The sequence below is a fragment of the Fusarium phalaenopsidis genome (genome assembly GCF_050370095.1).
Source record: "Fusarium phalaenopsidis strain FUZ10S chromosome Unknown contig_32308, whole genome shotgun sequence".
Taxonomy (NCBI): domain Eukaryota; kingdom Fungi; phylum Ascomycota; class Sordariomycetes; order Hypocreales; family Nectriaceae; genus Fusarium; species Fusarium phalaenopsidis.
Genome location: NW_028145402.1, coordinates 4,549 through 19,071, shown reverse-complemented (window position 1 = coordinate 19,071; position 14,523 = coordinate 4,549). Strand labels below are relative to the sequence as shown.

The 14,523-nt window shown below is 49.0% G+C and overlaps 4 protein-coding genes across 4 annotated transcripts; 1 reads left to right on the top strand and 3 right to left on the bottom strand.

Annotated features, from left to right (window-relative positions):
* Nucleotides 1–4,272: 4,272 nt before the first annotated feature.
* Nucleotides 4,273–7,310, bottom strand: LRP88_11363 (retropepsin-like aspartic protease; the record flags this gene model as incomplete). Its single annotated transcript, XM_083247792.1, has 6 exons — nucleotides 4,273–4,742; nucleotides 4,933–5,088; nucleotides 5,150–5,328; nucleotides 5,484–6,146; nucleotides 6,301–6,611; nucleotides 7,041–7,310. 6 exons carry the CDS (start codon nucleotides 7,308–7,310, stop codon nucleotides 4,273–4,275), a joined length of 2,049 nt encoding a protein of 682 aa, XP_083096299.1.
* A 1,517-nt stretch (nucleotides 7,311–8,827) lies between these two features.
* LRP88_11362 (GNAT family N-acetyltransferase) lies at nucleotides 8,828–9,523 on the bottom strand (the record flags this gene model as incomplete). Its single annotated transcript, XM_083247791.1, has 2 exons — nucleotides 8,828–8,867; nucleotides 8,976–9,523. The coding sequence occupies 2 exons, from the start codon at nucleotides 9,521–9,523 to the stop codon at nucleotides 8,828–8,830; spliced, it is 588 nt and encodes a 195-aa protein (XP_083096298.1).
* Nucleotides 9,524–10,087: 564 nt separating this feature from the next.
* LRP88_11361 (uncharacterized protein) lies at nucleotides 10,088–10,433 on the top strand (the record flags this gene model as incomplete). Its single annotated transcript, XM_083247790.1, has 2 exons — nucleotides 10,088–10,307; nucleotides 10,366–10,433. The coding sequence occupies 2 exons, from the start codon at nucleotides 10,088–10,090 to the stop codon at nucleotides 10,431–10,433; spliced, it is 288 nt and encodes a 95-aa protein (XP_083096297.1).
* A 471-nt stretch (nucleotides 10,434–10,904) lies between these two features.
* On the bottom strand, nucleotides 10,905–12,722 carry LRP88_11360 (uncharacterized protein; the record flags this gene model as incomplete). The annotated part of the gene is made up of 3 exons (XM_083247789.1): nucleotides 10,905–11,769; nucleotides 11,825–12,421; nucleotides 12,490–12,722. 3 exons carry the CDS (start codon nucleotides 12,720–12,722, stop codon nucleotides 10,905–10,907), a joined length of 1,695 nt encoding a protein of 564 aa, XP_083096296.1.
* Nucleotides 12,723–14,523: the final 1,801 nt, after the last annotated feature.

The following is a 14,523-nucleotide window of genomic DNA, read 5'->3' as shown; positions in this document are numbered from 1 at the left end:
CTATACTTCGCGATTGCGTTCGCTATAACCGTAAACTAGTTATAAATAATAATTGGATCTTCGCACTTAGCTCTCTGGTAGTTATATTTCCGAAAAAAATGCGTCTTAAGCTCTGGGTATCGTCTAACGAAGTTATGAGCCTAGCGCTTGCCGACGGGTAGCACGTCGCGGTCGGCGAGTAATCGATTGGCCATTTCTTTAATACTACGCAGTCGCGGGGGAAATCCTCGCGAATCTAGGTCGAGAATGAACTGAATAATGATCTGTTCCTCTAGATTAGATAGTTTGCGTGATTTAGGAATCTAATCGCGTCGAGATTGAATGCTATTATTGTGACGATCGTGTGTTTCCCAAGGGATAAACCGGTCGTGCAGGGTTTATGTTGGCAGAGAGTGCTGGGCGTAGTCTGAGCAATAGGTTGTAAGTCACGTCTGGTAATATGCTCAATGGTATTGAGTGTAACCAAGTTGTATTGATAGCTGAGGTAGCTAGTACATAAGAAAGTACAATGAGCGTGTTCTATATACTTGGGATCAATCCTTGGACCGACGTTCTCTGGGTTCGGTCCATTGGTAGGGCCGACGTTTTCAACGTTCGGTCCTGGGACCCATGGGAGCGACGTTCGGTTTCCTCGGTCCTGCTTAGTCAGAGTGTTTTCTGCCATGCTTCCCCGCCTGGCCCATGTCATGGCCGTGACACGAGGTTCCCTCCCCGTTGGTCTTGTCCTCAAGACCAGTTTCAGCAGCCAAGTGTTGTCGGTGGGTAACTCTGACTTGTAAAAATTTCCTTTTGCTGACGTGATGTCAGGCCGGGTTTCAAGCGTACTTCTTTGCGAAAGCTTTCCGAAGCGCAGGGTCTTTCTGCTTATATTGAGGCTTTTGGTTCCGAAATCATGCCTTGTACTCGTTGTTTCCGCCAGGGTCTGTCCTGTAAGGTGGTTTCCGATCGTTCCAACCGTTGCTCCAATTGTGTTGATGCGAAGGTTGTGTGCGATGGGGCCGGCGTGGCTTCCTTCCGTGAGTGGGTGTCAGTGCTTTTTCACGGCGGTTTGGCTGATTTCTTGTAGTTGCGAAAAATATCCGGGAGCGCAAACGCCTGGAAGGTGAGGAGGCTGAAGCAGAGGCTGCTTTGGAGGAGGCGATGGCTAAGCTTGCCCGCATTCGGAAGCAGAAGAGGTTGCTCAAAGCGCGTGGTGACGAGGCTTTTGAGCGCGGCTTACGTGCCTTGGAGGAATCGGGCGAGCTCCGTGAGGAGTCGTCCGCTGTTGTGGAGGCGCATTCTTTTGGGGCCATTGACTTGATTGATTGGAACGCTGTTGGTCTTGACGAGCCTGTGCTTGGCGTTGTTGGTGGAAGTCCTTCAGAAGGCGTTGTGCACCAGTGAGGTGTTCTGGGGGTTCCCATGTGTTTTCTGAGTCAGGGTAGTCCTTCCATTTGATGAAATACATTGTTTTGCCATTGATTTTGTTCATGTCGAGGATGGCTTCTACGATGTATTCTTCTGGTCCGTCGATTTCTGTGTCTGGTTCTTTATTTGTTTTCACCTGGATGGTGTCTTGTGCTGGCTCGAGTAATGAAATGTGAAAGATTGGATGGAGCTTGACCTTGGGTGGTAAGTCCAGTTCGTAGTTATGTTTCGAAATTTTCTGCTTAATCTTGTATGGTCCGATGTATTTGTAGTCGAGTTTTTGTTTTGTCGTTTTGTTTCGATGTTTTTGTTGCGAGGTAGACCATGTCTCCCTCCGAGAGGATCGGTCCCTCGATTCTTTTCTTATTGGCGTATGCCGTCATTTTGTTTCTGACGAATTCGAGTTCTGTTTTCATTTCTTCATGTAGGTTTCGTAATTGGTCGCTGGTGAGGATCGCCTTGGGGTTGATGATGGCGTCTCGGGATTGTCGGTAAATGTCTGGTGTGAACCCGAAATTGGCGTATGCTGGTGTGACCTTGGTGCTTTCGTTGGTTGCTGTGTTGTAGGCTAGCTGGGCAGCTGGTAGCTTTTCAACCCAGTTGTTTTGCTCGTAGTTGATATAGCATCGGAGGTATTGTTCCAGTGTTTGATTCATGCGTTCCGTTTGTCCGTCTGTCTCCTTGTGGTATGCAGTGGAGAGTTTGTGATTGATTCCCAAGTATCCTGTGAGGCTCTGCCAGAAATTTTGATGCAAATGGTGGTCCTCGATCTGTGATGATCTCGAGTGGTAGTCCATGTGTTTTGGCAATGTGGAAATAGAAGAGATAGGCGAATTCTTCGGCCGTTGTTGCTTCTCTATAAGGTATGAAATAGGAGAATTTCGTGAGTCTGTCCACGATGACGAGAATGCTATCGTAGAAGTTTCCAGTGGCTGGTTCTTCTGATAGGGGTAGTTTGGTGATGAAATCCATAGTGATTGAGTCCCATGGTTGTTGTGCAACTGGGAGTGGTTGTAGTTTTCCGTATGGTTTGTGGCGTCGTGCCTTGGTTTTCGCGCAGAGGTCGCATTGGTTGGCGATGGTTGAAACAATTTTCTTCATATTAGGAAAAGTAAACGTCGTTTTGACTCGTTCTAGGGTTTTATTGATTCCTTGGTGTCCGTGTAGCAGGTGTTTGTGTATTTCGCGTACGAGGTCGTGTTGTAGTTCCTGTGGTACTTGTTGTTTGTCTGTTTTCTCATTGTCTGGGAGGTGTTGGTTGTATTCTAGGATTCTCGTGAGTAGTGGATTGCCCTGTTCCACTGTGTAGGTTGTTGCAATGATTCGTTGTGTGAGGTGTCCTTCCTGCGTGAACTGCAAGAGTTGTTCCTTTGTCTTGGTTCTTCCCGTGTCTAGGTCAGGGCGTCGGCTGATGGCATCGGCTCTGCCGTTCTCCGTTCCTTTGACGTGGATGATGACGTAGTCGAATTCTGAGAGGTATTCGGCGTACCGGGTTGGCGTCCGCTGAGTTCTTGTGTTTTCGCGAAGTGGGTGATGTTCTTGTGGTCCGTATATACCTTGATCTGGTGTTGGCTTCCTAGGAGATAGTGCCTGAATTCTTTGAAGGCGTTGACGATTGCGAGGAATTCTTTGTCGTAGATGGGGTAGTTTAGTTCCGCTCCATGTAGCTTGTGGGAGTAGAATGCGATTGGGTGTAGGAGTCCTTTGTCGTCTCGTTGTCCAATCTGTGCGCCTAGGGCGAAGTCCGAGGCGTCGGTTTCAGTTCGATTGGTTGAGATGGGTCGAACATCTTGAGCACTGGTTCGCTCAGGATGAGTTCCTTGATTTTGTCGAAGGCGTCCTTGGCTTTGTTCCCAAATACGAAGGTCTTGTCCTTCTTCGTAAGTTCCGTCAATGGTGCAGCTATCCGTCCGAAGGCTTTGAGGAACTTGCGGTAGTAATTGGCGAATCAAGGAAGGCTTGTACTTCCTTGACGTTCGTTAGTTCTTCCCATTCCTTGACCGCTGAGACCTTCTTGGGGTCCATTCGTATCTCGTTGTGAGAGATGATGTGTCCGAGGAATTCCACTTCCGGGGCGTGGAATTTGCTTTTCTCGGGTTCCACTAACAACTTGGCGTCTTGTAGTGTTTGCAGTACCTTGTGGACGTGTTCCGTGTGTTCTTCCTCCGTTTTGGAGAAGATGAGGATGTCATCCAGGTAACATACAACGAATATGTCCAGATGTTCTCGTAGCACGTTGTTGATCATTCGTTGGAATGCAGCAGGTGCATTGGTGAGTCAAAGGGCATAACGAGGTACTCGAATAGTCCGTACTTAGTACGAAAAGCGGTTTTCCATTCGTGTCCTTCTTTGATCCGAATAAGGTTGTAGGCTCCTTTGAGGTCGAGTGCTGTGAAATACTTCATGCCAAAAAGCCGATCCTTCAATTCGCTGATGAGAGGTAGCGGTGTGCGATCCTTGACCGTAATGGCGTTGAGCATCCTGGAAGTCGACACAAAGCCGGAGCTTTCCGTTTTTCTTCGGAACGAACATGACGGGGTATCCGACAGATGACTTGCTTTCCCTGATATATCCTTTCCGTATCATGTCTTCGATGTATTCCTTCAACACTGGTAGTTGTGCTTCGTTGAGTGGGTAGAGTTTGCTGAAGCCGGGTTGCTTCCCATCGATGAACTCAATTTCTAGGTCGTAGTGTGTATGCTCAGGTAGGCCTGTTTCGAGTTCTTCCGCGAAGAGTTTCTTGTAGATGCGATACTGCCATGGAATGTTCTTGAGTCGCTCTTCTTCTTCCGGGTTATCCTGTGGTTTCTTTTTGTGGAGCTAGGTCCTTTTCGAGTTCATGAAACTGTTGCATGACTCGTGCGATCATCCTTTGTCGCTGTCGTTTTCGTCCTTTTTGATGTTTGTGTCTTGTCCTGTGGGTGGAGAGGTGTCTCGTGTTGGCCTCTGCCTGGCTTCTCCGGTTCCTTCGGTAGAAGTTTGAGATCTCGTGTCGTATTCTGAGTCGTCATTTGCTGTGGAAGGTGTCTCATCGTTGAAAGAGAGCACTTGGCCAGTCTTCCAGTCAAAATGTGGGTTGAATCGTTGTAACCATGGGTACCCGAGTACAAGATCATGTTGCTTGTTCGGTACAACGTCGAATGAAATGCCCTGGTTCTTTCCTTCAACGAAAACTTTGAGGTGATCAATCTCGCTGTCGATGATACCGTTGTTGTAGTCGAAAGGGGTTCCTTCTGGGTTGACAACCGAGTAAGGCGTCTGTTTGTACCTCCATGGTAGCCTGAGCCTATTCGCCGTTGTCGGGTCGAAGTAGTTCTGCTCAGCTCCGCTGTCCACTAAAGCGTTCAACCATTCTCCTCTGACTCGTACTTTCAGTTCTAGGCATCGTCGCCTGTGTACTCCGGTGGTGGAGTAGAGGGCCTTCTGGGGTAATGTATTCCCTTGTTCATCCACCCGTCGCCCTGTGTCGGATGGGGTGTCTAGTTTTTGACATTGCCAGAGCGTAGTTTGTGTGATCAAATTCACACTCGCTGTTTGCGCAGGCGTCGTAGTCGTGCGTGTCGTCCTTTTTGTGCAGCCAGTCCTGGTACTGCCGTTCTTGTTCGGCTCCGGGGTCTTCTTCGTTTTCCTGGCTGATCGTCTTTTGCCAGTCCTCGATCTTGTGGTGATCCGTTTCTTCTCCTGAGTGGCGTGGTAGAGTTTTGAAGAATATCGCGCGTTCGCGACGCCGATGGATTCATACCAGTGTACCACTTTGTACCCTTCCGTTTCGTACCATAGGTAGGGTTTATGGTTTGGTTGATGTGGTAGTGGGACGGGGAAGCAATCTTGCTCTTGCTTCTCCTCTCGGTGGGTTTCGCACCAATGGTGTTGGCACGACATCCAGAGATGCTAGCATGCTCCTGGTGTGTCGGGTATGTCCTTACGTCGTCTCGTGGATTGAAAGGTGCTTCCGGATGTCGAGGTTTTCGGCCAATTCCCGATGGTAGGCTCGAATGCAAATTTCTTGCTCATCTGACGTTTCCACATGTTCTCGTGCGGTCTGGATGTACCTTTCCCTTAGGCTGTTCCAGTACCTGTTATTGTTTTCGTCGTACAGTTGGGGGTAGTCTTCCTCCTCCCATAGTTCTTTGTCGCTTTTCCGGGGCTTCCTAGAGCGCTCCTGGCGTAGTTCTCTCTGTAGTTGTCGAGCCTTGTGCTCGAGCAGTTCGATTGATGTTGCTACTGCTTGTCTTGGCAATCCAATCATTGCGTGGCAGTCTGCTGTGTTGGTCTGTTTTTGTCGTTCGCAGATTTCATCGTATTCCCGTGATGCCTCAATCTGGTGTCGAGGGCATAGGGTATGGTTGCACCGTGTGGGGTCATCTTGTCGGCAGTCCCTTCGGTGGACTGTGGCGGGCACCAAAAGTTGTTCCTTCTCTTCGTATCCCACAATCCATTTCTTGTGGTCAAATCCTTCTGCGGCGGCTTCTTGGAAGTCGGCTTGTTCGTTCGATGGTTGTTGTGCTGAAGGGGGTGTCGTGGGTTCTTCGATTTTGGGTTCGGCGCGTCTGGTCACGGCGATGGTACGTTGTGACATCAAGTTGCCTGGTTGCTGTCTTCCCTTGTTGGGCTCTGGGAGTGGTTTCCATCCCACGTGTTCTGTAATGTGCGAGCGGTTGTTCTTTTGAGGTTTGACTGGTTCGTGGAGTCGTTCCTTCGTAATGTTGTTGATCATATAGTTGCCTTCCGCCTGTTTTCTGAGAGGTATACTTGGCTGTGTGGCATGTCCAGCTCATCTGGTTGGATGCCGGTTTTGTCGTATCCTTGTCGAGCCATTCCGAGTGTTCTAACGGTGCGGATGGCCGTCTGAGGTTCAGGTATCTGCCCAGGTGGATCTTACCTGTTTCTTACCTTCTGGGAGGGGTTGTCGTGGCCTTGGTTGATAGCGTCCCTCCTCCGTATCCCTGCTTCTTTCGGCATTCATTTGCCTTGTGTCCCTTCTTGTGGCAGTAGTAACATTCAATGTCCTTGCTGTCCTTCTGGGCTGCTCCAAGTTCCATAGGTCCTGCGTGGGTCCCGTAGGAGGTGTTGCCCCTGGTCTGTTCTCGCCTTCGAGATTGGTTGGCGTTGTTCTTATTGCCCCAAATTCGTCCTTTGTTGGATTTTTCCATGCGTCGTTCAAACTGTCGGTTGTCGATCTTGATAGTCATGTCGATGTAGTCCTGGAGATTGTCGGGTTTTCCGTTTTGCAGAGTTCGTCCTTCACCTCATCCTTGAGTCCTTCGTAGAAAGCAATCTGAAGGGCACTTGTTCCCCCAATTGAGAAATGAGGTGATTTGTGTGAACTCGGCTGCGTAGGTCGAGGCGGCCTTTGTCTGTCGCAGGTTCTTGAGTTTCTGCGTGGCCTGTTGTTCTTCATCGATGGTTCCGAAGTTGCGTCTGATCGCTTCTTCAAAGTTTTCGTATTCGGCGAAAAGGGTTGTGTTTCCTCGGTGGGTTCATTCCCGAGAAAGTCGCGCAGCGGGTTCAAACCAAGTGAGTGCGTTACCCGTGAGGCATCTGCTGGCGTGTAGGACCTTGCTTTCGGCACTGGCCATCCTGGTGGGAAAGTACCGTTGGTATGCTCTGAGGGACGTAAGAAACGTCCTGACGTGGGTGGCCTGTCCGTTGAATGGTTCTGGGTCCTTGGGTTTGATGATCTCGCCGATGTCTTTGTGGGTAGTACCAGCGGCGGTGTGCTCGAACGTCAGGTTGCCGAGATCGTGAACCTGCTGTTGTGCCAGGTCATTTTGCTGGGCTTGGAGCGTGGTGAGTCGGTCGATCCGGTTCTGTTGTTCGTTGATTGTTTGCTGGTATTGCTGCTGTTGCTGTTCCATGGCTTGGCGGAAGCGTTCCTGCATGTCGTTCATGGATACCTCCATGCTGGCCAATCGTTCTGAGTGATCCTGGCGTTGTTGCGTGCGCCGTCCAGGAGGTTGTTATACTGGATGCTCAGGTGGTTGTACTTATTTCTGAGTTTGCGGACTCATCTCAAAAGTGAGGCCGGGATGATGTGATTCCTTCGCCATCATCATCGATGTCTATCATGGGATGTTAGGTTCCTCTGGTTTGATCGCGAGGCTGTCCATGTTGGGGGTGACAGCAGCTTGCTGCGAGGTAGAAGGAGATCCTCATGGCCGTGACAGGTGAGATGAGAGCTGTTTCTAGCAGCTAGAAGGTCAAAACAAACATAAGTCGCAATGCAAAGAAGGCACATAAGAGGTAATCTAAAACTAAGTTGATTCTATCTAAAAGCTGCTGGATCTGGCCATTATAGAGCTAGATTCGTCACGTGGGGGACCTATGTGACTGGGGCATGTAACAGTTAACGTATATGATAAGCATGTGCACTAAACAAGTATATGCACCAGCATACTATGTAACTAAAAATACGGAAATCTCATATTTCTAAAACTAGCGATTTAACTATTAAAATTATTAAAAAAATATTTCTAGCTATTTAACTATAGATTTTTAAAAATTTTCTTTTATATAGAAATAGCGAATTACACAGTGTAAATAGGTTATTATTATACTAGCTTAGTAAGAATTTTTTTATAAAAATCTAAAAAAATTACTATAGGTTATATATTATGCAATAAGCCTAACTTTTTAAACCTAGCTATTTTAAGCCTAGTTTGAATTTTTAAGAATTTATTTAAAATTGCCTTTTAAGGTAGAAATTCAAGTGGTGCACTTACTTGTCTGGTGCACATACTTATCAAGTACGTTAGTATTAGATTTATAGTTAGAGTTAGAGTTAGGCTTAGGCTTAGGGCTGCAGTCATACACCATTGTTAACAGAAAATTCGGGTCCTGTTTCCGGTCGTCTATTCCATGAATCATGATTCCTCAAAACAATCAGCTGCCGTTTGTCTTATCCATGCCCTACCAAGAGTGGCATGTCTTAAATCCGATAGATGACGCGACGTTGTAGTGGCGTTTTGTGATTGTAGCACTGAGAGCTCGGTTCAAGTTGCTGACCGATTGAAAATTCCATTTGGTCCCGGTTGAACAAGAAGAGCATGGCAATGGCTCAGAGCTTCCATTGTATTAGGGCAAGGTCCCCGTCATGGCCGCTGAGCCAAAGACCATTGCCATTTTTCTTCTGAGTCTTGCAAGACCTAACCTCTGCCGAAGTAGATACGTTGAAACAGGCTGCATTTTATGCCCGTATCTTGGAGCTCGGGGTTGTCTAACCCTGGCAGAGTAGAAACACGCAGATGAGATAGGATGTCTTCTAAGGCAATTAAACACCCGCATAGCATTATTATCAATCTTTTATAATGTTTTTAAAAAGCCTTATTAGTCACAATAATGAAAAATACACAGTCATTGACGCCTGCCAACATTAAAACCCAATGCTGTAAAATACCGTACCCGCATAGCATTGTCCCTATCATTGTCGTCCTCTCCCAACCGAGATGGTGACGTGATGTCTGAGTAGCTTTAGTCCGTGTTAGGTTCCTCAAATCAACTTCACAAATGCCATCCTTGGGACTGTTCCTATTTCTCGGCATCTCGGTTCTGCATGTTTTTTCGTCAACATTCTTCCGTTTCCCGTTGCAAACTTGGTGTACGTCAAGGTATCCATGACCCTACCCAACTTCTCAACCGCCGCTCTCTGTCTCGATTCAAACTGAAAGCCGGATTTGATAAGTACGTGACCGCTTGCCGGATTCCCCTCGAAGACTACGGCTTCCAGCCGCAGCAAGTGCTTAAAGTTTCCAAAGGCCCAGTTGGAGAAGGCAGTGACCACTTCTGTTGCGATGCCTTGATGCCAATAGTCTTCACATATCCAGTAGCCGATCTCCATGGTACGGTAGTGGATGTCGTCTCGCGCCTTGAGGCCGATGCCGCCGATGACGGCTGAGCCGTCCGGCCGGCAGATTGCAAAGTCGCGAATAGGGAACGGGGTATTGGCGATGGAGATCCATTTCTTGGCGTCTTCGACAGTATATGGCTGCGCGAATGCGTTGCTCATCCATCGCGCTATTCGTGGGTTGTTTGCCGCTTTGGCGAGAGACTCAACGTCTCCTTCGTTGTAAGCTCGCACCAGGCAGCTCTTGAGCTGAAGAATGGGCTCCGACGACATTTTGGACGTTGTAATTGCAGATATTCGCGTTGGTAGAGATGAGAGGTGCCGCGCCAGTTGCATGTACTTTTCTTGGGGCTTTATACCGAATACGCGACCGGCTGACTCACGTTTGAGCTCCGATTGCTGCTCCGGTGGCGATGGGCGTATGACAGGAAATCAGTGGAACACGCCTATTACTGACCAAGCAGATGGTGCGGGGGAGGAATTGTGGTGTGACAAAGGCAGTTATTGCTTCCGATGACAGTTTTCGGCAGATCAAAGAGAGAAACAATGATAGCTTGGGGGGAGGCTATCTCAAGGCCTGCCAGTCGCATCACGTGGTTACAACGCTTGGAGCATATCGATCATTTAACCGCACTGTGGTCAAGCCGCCTTAGTGAGTGAACGCCGATGCCCTTCTTACTAAGGGTGTTTGCATTGGATAGCGTAGTGTCATGGAGGACCGGTATGGGCGGGTGAGATCTTGCCTATCTCCGTAAGTGGAGGGCTGCGGAGTTCTTCAAGGACGTAAAGGTGAGAGACCCCGAGGTCTGGGGCAGGCTTGTGAGAATCAACGAAAACATGAGGGTCGAGTTCTACTTCTTGGAGGAGGCACATTTCCAGAACACTGGCATCCGTGACCACGTCCTCGACGCCTGGGACGAGTTTATACGGGACGAGTTGGAGTTCACCCTCGCGAACTCGCAGAACTTTGTCCAACGGTGGGCTAATGAAGGGATAGAGGAGCATCGACTTTATATGACCAATCAGCTGGTTGTCGAGTTCATCCAGACTCTGCTTAGTATGTTGAACGATAGTAATGCTCTGAGATTCAACCGTGACGACCTTCCAGGGGACAGAGGTCCTATGGACCCGGAAGATCCAGACAATCCAGATAATCCAGAAAATCAAAGTTCAGGATAGATAGTATTATGCAGAATTATTGACTATGGAAACAAGGCAGATTTTTCTTAGACTCAGTGGCTTTGTCAGGGATATGTTATTAAATGAGATTTATGTGATGAAAATGATGGTGGTCTCCCACCAGTGTCCATGGTGGACCGTACCCGCACCACCGATAACTCTCAATTCAAGCGCTCAAAATAGTGCATGTCATGCTGTTTAACTCTGTTGAATTCATCTTACCAAGTACTCTATTTGAATGACTATTGAGGAACTCTCTGCTCGACTACAGAAGGGCCTGCAGTCTTTACACTTGGTAACACAGGCTCAACAGTCTCAACAGGAGCCGGCAATGTTGCACGAGCAGACAGTCTCTTCTTTCTCAAAAAGCTAACAAATGGAACAATTGTTAGCCAGTGATCAACATAAGATATCAAGAATTATTGGTGTGACTTCATGGTTGTCGGTCGGGAAATAAAGGCGAAATCCAGTTCACTCACAAAACGGCAGCAAAACCTCCCAACAGAAGAGGCACTCCAAGCCCCACACTCACGCCGATGATAACGCTGTTGGATACTCCGCCAGTCTTTTGGTTCAAGATGCCAACGTCGTCATCGGGTGCGCCAGTTTCAGTCGAAGATGGGACGAAAGACTTTGGAGCACCTGAGGTTGCAGCCAACTTGTTCGCACCATCTCCGAATGGAATCACGCTCGCGACAGTATTACGAACCGAGTCAGGAAACTTGGCTTCGCTGTCGGTCGGAATAACTGTAACGTGGGTTCGGGTAGTCGTGTACTTGGACGTTTGCTGAAGCGACACTGGGCAATTGGTTAGGCCTTCTAGACACACGACAACGACGAAGGTCTCCTTGGTAGAAATCGTTGTCGTCTCCATGCCAGATTGATTTTCGTCTTCATCTCTGGCTTCAAGTGCAGCGGATGTTATGGTAGCTTCAGCGGCCGAAGGTGTGCCGCGACTTCGTTGGATTGCACAAGCCTCTGCCAACGTGGTGTAGAAGATGGGAGTCTCAGTTTCGAGCACTGGTCCCCACGTGGCGTTCTGGATGGCAACCGAAGCTCCTCTTGCAAGCCCGACAGCTAGCTGAGATCCTTCCTCAACATGAAGGCGGCAGTCGTCGTCTTCGTCCATGGAAAGGGTGACATTAGTGATGAACTCGGCGATATTGGCATAGAGGCCCATTTCAACGCCCGCACCAACCTTTGCCACGTTCTTTCCAAAGATAGTCAAGTCGTTTGATCCTACCTCAAAGCCTGCCTGTACCCCTACACACAGGATAGCCTTGAACACGACACCGGCGCTCTCGACGGTGACCGGTAGAAACTCGAACTCGCCACCATTGCTGTTGAGTGCTCTGTCAGCTCAGGCTACTGCATGCTCGCAGAGTCCAGACTTACTGGGCTATACTCGCAATCTCCTCAGAGAAACTGCCGAGCTCAAACACAACGCCATCATCCAGCCTGAGATGGAACCCGCTGCTGATATTGATCTCCCCTTCCACGGACAGGATGAGGTCAATGGTGAAGATGACACCCACTTCCAGGTTGTCGCTAACCGCAAAGCCCACAGGTGTAGTGGAGGTATACAGGTTGAGGGTATAGGTAGCCCCGGCCGAAAGGACGGTGTCGATCAGCATGTACATCTCCAAACCATCAAACTGGAACTGGAGCCGGAACTCTGGGATTTCCGGAAGGTCAATGTTGAAGTTAACATCCATTGGTGGTAGGTCGAAATCGTCCAAGCCCACTCCATCATCTAGCTTCATTACCACCCCGTCAACATATTCCTCCACGTAATCAGTTACTTGGGTCGCCAGGCTACGGACTTCGCTCTCGACCTGGTTGGTGAAATTTTCGAATGCGTCGCTAATATTGAAGTCGCGGTCATAAATGAACTTTGTTGTGGCAGTTCCTTTGATGTAGCATGTCGCGCAAGTAATTTCGATGCTCGCTGAAACTGAAGTGTTTCCTTTCTTGGAGCCCACATCTTGCTCGCTATATGAATAGTATCGTGGTTAAAGTCTGATACGTGAGAGAGAGAAACGGGGGAACTATGGGCGCACCCTGTAAAGGCAAGGAGTGTAGCATCTTCCCAACTTTTATCCAAGGATGTGCTCTTCTCCGTAGTGTCTCTTTGCTGCAAACCAGAGCCGGCAAAGGCTCTTCGCATGGCTTTCCATGTGTCGTATTCGGAAGACCCGGGCAGGCTGCGGGTACGAAAGAACGAGGAGCGTCCTGAGACTAGGAGAGTTTGAGTCGCCCAAAGAAGAGCAAGAAATAGAATGTTGGGCAACATTGTGTCGGGAATCTGGTGAGGGCTATCCAGAACATGAGGAAGCAAGACAAGAAGAGGGGAGAGGGGATCTGGCAAGATTTATCCCATTTCAGCAGCTGATTGACCCTCATTCGCAATTCTGCATTTTTGTTCTAGGCTGTGCATGTTGGTTCCATGTTCTGCATGTTGGTTCCATGTTCTGCATGTTGGTTCCATGTTCTGCATGTTGGTTCCATGTTCTGCATGTTGGCTCCAAGCTTGAGGGGCAGGCAGGGGTGCGACAGGGGATTTGTGCCTCAGACCCTGGGGCTGAAGCCGGGGTGAAGGACTTTTTCTAGCATTTGGGGCAAAGCTGGGAAGTTAATGTTGCAGTAATATCACACCGGCACAAGATGCCAGGTCTGTCTCAGAAAAGACCATGTCTCATTAAAGGAATGGGTCGTCAAGGGTACAGACGGCGGGGGCAATGCCTCTCGGTGGGAGGAACCAACGTTTGCGATAGTATCTAACATGAGGTACCTAGTCCAGAGCTGGCAGCGAGATTGAGTACCTATATTATCTGTACTTATCATGGTAGATAGAGAGAAACTATAATATCCTAGGAATTACATATGTATTATCGCAAGTGAAAACAAGACTACTCTTCTATGATCTGCTTTAGCCGTTCAAACCATGCATGTAGCTGAGAATCCAGGGTAGAACTTATCACGCCCGATCTGCGGCCCGGGAAGCCTCTAGCGGCGGTGATAGCATCAGCCACCGCCAGCCTGCTTGTTGAGATCCATTGTGTTGTGAATAGTCCAATTAGTGTCTCGCTCGCCCCCAGGATGACAACGCAACTGCCAGCCTCACCGCTGCTCAACACCATCACCTTCTGTGGTCGTGGGGGGAGCTCAGCATTGTCTGGCCCACGCAACAGCTGCCAATCCTGATAGTCGAAACGGCAAACAAGCTGGTACACATGTATGGAAACATTACAGAATAAGTCAGCGATATTCAAAGCCTCCGGCGCCGCATTCAAAGAAACCACCAAACGGTTTCACCTCCAGAGCCGACCGGGGCATCACGCATACTCCCTCCGCATCCCAGCCGCAAAGCTGGGTTGCCAGAACGCCTTGCATTTGGCCGAGGCCCCGGGGAGAAGCAGGAGCCTCCGACACGAATGCTTGTGCAGCCAGTATCAACAAAGTCTCGCGTAAGCCCGTCAGCCAGAGTCTTGGCCTTTGGTTGCCTTCTGCCCCCCACTCCATTTGATGCAACTTTGCCTAGGTTGGGGGTGTCATGGCTGGCAAGCCTTAGGAAACCGAGGGTCAGTTAACAGCGTCAACTGCCAATTACCCCGCTGGTTAAAGTCGCAGTAAGACGGCCTGCCCTTCCCATCGGTAACCCACCCGGCATCCAAGACGCTGCACCTCATCCAACCGATGTTGAAACGCTTATTTTCCCCCACACTCTCCTCACAGCCTTGTGTTCTTTTTTGACTTGCCTTTTGCTCTTTGCCTCACTTTTTTATCGAATCGACCTGTTGAGACATTCTACTGCGACAGCGTCTCCTTCGCTCAGATAGCACTACTCTCGTTTGCCTGCGTCCTGCCGCGGATGGGGAGGAAACAGTTATTGAGATATTCGAAAAGGGGCTATATTTTGCGCCCACCGAAAAGATACGGATGATATTTGTAAGCTACTCTACCTACCTAAGTTTGGCCATCTACCGGGATCCTGGTTTGAAGAGACGCAACAACATCATCTGTCGCCTTGCAACGTGGGGAACCACCTTGTTCGGGCATTGACCGCAGGCTACACACCATCTTCCAGGAAACAT